At 36.9% G+C, this 4,429-nt stretch overlaps 1 protein-coding gene across 1 annotated transcript; it reads right to left on the reverse strand.

The window, feature by feature from the left end:
* Positions 1–1,940: 1,940 nt before the first annotated feature.
* Positions 1,941–4,423, reverse strand: LOC124917386 (putative E3 ubiquitin-protein ligase LIN-1). Its single transcript, XM_047457833.1, has 5 exons — positions 3,849–4,423; positions 3,604–3,751; positions 2,695–2,946; positions 2,295–2,604; positions 1,941–2,222 (listed from the first exon to the last, which is right to left on the reverse strand). Exons 1-5 carry the CDS (start codon positions 4,250–4,252, stop codon positions 2,107–2,109), a joined length of 1,230 nt encoding a protein of 409 aa, XP_047313789.1. The 5' UTR covers positions 4,253–4,423; the 3' UTR covers positions 1,941–2,106.
* Positions 4,424–4,429: the final 6 nt, after the last annotated feature.

Here is a 4,429-nt window from a genome sequence, read left to right on the forward strand (position 1 = left end):
CAATGCTAGTTATACAAAAGAAACAACACATTCGATTACAAACAAAACTGAAGGCAAATAAATACTTGATCAGTCTTTTGACAAAAATAAGATGAGATTTACAAACAAAAAACGCAAACATGTCGATGTTATCGCCTTCTTCTTGTAGCATCAAATATGACGCACTCTAACCTACCAATTTGACAACCTACCTTCAATAATATAATGGATTTCAAATTCTCATCGCTACAAGGGATGGCCTTTCGCTACAAGGGATGAACCTTCTATACAAGGGATGACCCTTCGCTACAAGGGATGACCATTCGCTACAAGTGATGACCCATCGCTACATGGCCCTTCGCTACAAGGGATGGACCATTGCTACAAGGGATGGCCCATCGCTACAAGGGATGGCCCATCGCTATAGGGGATGGCCCTTTGTTACAAGGGATGGTCCACCGCTACATGGCCCTTCACTACAAGGGATGGCCCTTCACTACAAGGGATGGCCCTTCGCTACAAGGGATGACCCATCGTTACAAGGGATAGGGATGACCCATCGTTACAAGGGATAGGGATGACCCATCGCTACAAGGGATGGCCCTTCACTACAAGGGATGGCCCATCGCTACAAGGGATGGCCCTTCGCTACAAGGGACAGCCCTTCGCGAAAATCACATGAATTTTCGTAAAACGACCCGATTCAAAACATCATCTGCAAATATCATCATCGACAAGATGAATAACCAATATGCACAAGATGAAGAATAAGAACAACCTCATGGTTTAGGGTTTGGAGATGAACATAATGGAAATAAGAACATAAATCGATTCAAATAATGATATTAGAATGGGTTTTCGTCGTCGATCTGTATGATGTGTTCGTTTAGAGTTCCGCCACTGTGTTGTCGCGAGAGAGAGAACACGGAATAGAGAGAAAAAAGAGAGAAAGGAAAATAACGAAATGAAAAAAATTTAAGTATTTATATATATATATATATATAATGATGCTTAATTTTTAAAGTGTACAGATTGTCGGGTCAAAAGTTGTGGTTAATTTGGATATATATGTGAGAGTAATTGATATTTGGGTCGGATTGTGGGTTGACCCGCTCATAAACTTAAAACGGTTAAAAATAAAATTAAAAATGTTATAAGTATGGTTCAAATTTGCAACCTAACAAAACAAGTACAACCGTTTAACCAACTAGGCTAATAACACTTTATATTTCAAATTCAACACCAAATTTGATGAACACGCGACATTTTAACAATATAAGTTTAACTTTTTGACTAACTAACCTATATATAGATAATGATGTTTAATTTTTAAAGTGTTCGGATTGTCGGGTCGAAAGCTGTGGTTAATTTGGATATATGTGAGAGTAAATGGATACTTGGGTCGGATTGTGGGTTGACCCGCACATAAACATTTTTACCTTAGTATTTTTTCACGGTTTTTTTATATTATTACTCGTGAAAATGCATGGGATACATGCTAGTTTATATAAAGAACATATTCCCATCGTGTGACAAGAAGGTCCATCGCGTCACGCGATGGTGGTATTTTCGTAAACAAATATAAAGTAATCACCAAGGCAATTAAAATTGTCACTACTTCATTTAAGGGCTTTTTAGGGTCATTTGCCATCTCACCTTATGCAATTCTTTTTTTTTCTTCATTTAATTCTAATTTTTGAATCTACATATTCAATTATAAATAATTATCATTTTCAAATTTAAACTCAAATTTTATAATATTTATAAATTGAGTCTTTAAGTTAAGAAAAGTGTATCCAAATTATTTGAAAGTTAGCACACTAATACAATAACCCTTGTTTTATAAGTCAGACTAGTTGTCTAAAGCTGGAGTGCATAGTTCTTGTTAGTTGTTATGTAATTGTTGTATATGCAGTGGTGTTGCGCTCTAATGGGGGGTTTTACTACATCAAGAATCCAAGTAAAAGACCAAAATGGCATACAAATATAAAGTAAAAAGTAATATTTTTGGGTTACATTATTGAATTGCTCATTCACAGCAAGACTGCATACAAAATGGCAGTCGAAAGAAAGGAAGTAATATATTAATGAAGAAGAAGAAAGTAAGAAACCTATTTATGATGATCATCATCTTTGTGTGACCATGGAAATGAGCTCTTTAGCTGTCCATGTCAATGGCAAAAGCTCGCCTAAACTCTCCATTACATCTTCTTTACTCATTGGAAACATCATATCCCCACAATCTGTCAATCCCCAAAATAAAACAAAATCATTAACTTTAAAGAAACCAAACATAATAAATACCAACTTCTTACCTGCAATCTTCATCACTGAAACTAACGACAAACATGCAAGAACCCTTTCCTCTATAGCCTTATCGCGACTCAAAGATTGTGCCAACCGAGGGATCAACGTCGAACACCACGTTGCCTTAACATCTCTACTACTTATCCAGTGAACAAAACCGCTCATCCATGAAATCGTCACCATGCTCGCTCTAGCTAAACATGGGATTCCATTACTTACAGAATCACAAAGTGCAGCCAATAATCTATTGCTCCCACAGTTTATCAATGCGGTTGCTGCTTCTCTCTGCCATTTCTGTAAAGCTTCATCCTCTTCATTCTGAACATAATCAGTAATTACACACTTATAGTTATGAATCTATTTTCTTAACCAATAACCAATAACCAATTAACCAAATGATGAGCTTACCGTATGCAACATATCTGCAATGAAATAGTCTTTCCTGTGAGACGAGTCTACAGAATCATAATCAAATCCTGCTTGTCTCAAAAGCCATTGTTCTGCATTTGCTTCTCCAGCATAAGTAAAATGTCCTTCTAACAATGATAATGCTCTAGCAGATTGTTCTTGCACTTTCTCGTTACAAACCCGACAATCCAAACCTTCTACCAGCGCATCAACCGCTTCTTTCCTGTAAACGCTGCACTGCACAGGATCTCCCTGCGACGACGTGACTGCAACTACATAAGCATCAATGAGGAAATTCACGCCAATTATACACTTTACTTCATTTCGAAAAACCACTTTTTCAACTCCCTTTCTCATCCCGTTTCAAAACATTCATGGGCTTCCATCATCTATAACATCTTAAATACTGAATACAAAGAATTATTTAGTCATTTAACCCCATATAATTCACTTTCTCATCAAATTACAAGCAATAGAATCACTCTAACAGGTCGGAGGCAGCATCTGATTGGCTTCAATGAGAGTTGAAAAGATTGTCTCAAAGAGATTTACAGTGTCCAAATTTCATGGTAATCGGATGGTCGGATCATCGGCAGGAGGAGACTTTTCAAGGTGACGCATATTCCATGTATCCCAATTCCCAACCATACCCATTTATTGGCGGTTTGTGAGCCAGATCCAGATACAAAAAAGTTTCCAAATGAATTCAATATTGAGCATATTTGGTACTTGGTACTGATATTTTGTCATAATCACGATTTCATTAAAAAATAAATAAAATTAAAACTGAAAGTTATTGTTTCGTTTATATAAGACATGATTATAAAATTAAAATGTAGATTTTTAGAGATCATGGTCAACATGACAAAATTGTATAACAAAACATTCAAATCTAAAAGAAATGATTACCAGAAGGTCCAATTGCAACATCAAGGAAGCGACGATGGGTCGCTCTTCAATACGAGCTTTCCGGAGACAGATGAACAAGATGTGCATGGTGTTTAAATTGCAACACCCGCTTAGCAATCCATGTAAGAAATTTGTTTTCTCGCTCGTCCTGCATAACTTTCATCATATTGATTCACAAAAGAAAGCAATAAGGAAAAAAAACATATTGAACAGAAAACTAAACTATAGAAAAGCATTGAATATACCTATTAAGGCAAAGTAACTCAGTCAATAGAGTAAGAGCATGACATTGAAAAATCTGATTTCCATGAAGAAGAAGTTGAAGAACAGCACCCTTATTCAAGTTCTTCGCTAAAAAGTGTCGACAGCTTCCATCGGCTCGTATACAACAAAGTATAACCGAAGCTGCTCGGTTCTTCTCATTAATATCACCGAGATCGACTCTCTTGACCAATAAATTCAGCCCTCCAATAGAAACAATTTGTCTGGCATTCTCCAAATTCTTGTCTTCATCAAAACCCGTAAGAAGTTGATCCAAGAAGTAATAAGCAGCCTCTTGAGGACTGCTCTTAACACTAAATAACGTCTGGGATTGATCTCCAAATTCCAACACGCGAAGAACCAATGGGACCCATTCAGCCGATATCATCTGCTTTGCATTTGGCTTAACCAGACACAACAAAACTGCAGCCTTTAGGAATAAACTAGTGCTCCTCAACAACCTTGAGAAGATCTCAAGCTGTGGATCGGAATTCAATATGATAACTCTAATTGCTTCGTTTCTCGTTATAAGCTCCGCCAGCAACGAGACTGTTAGTTCTAGTAC

The sequence above is a fragment of the Impatiens glandulifera genome, unplaced genomic scaffold (genome assembly GCF_907164915.1).
Source record: "Impatiens glandulifera unplaced genomic scaffold, dImpGla2.1, whole genome shotgun sequence".
Lineage (NCBI taxonomy): Eukaryota > Viridiplantae > Streptophyta > Magnoliopsida > Ericales > Balsaminaceae > Impatiens > Impatiens glandulifera.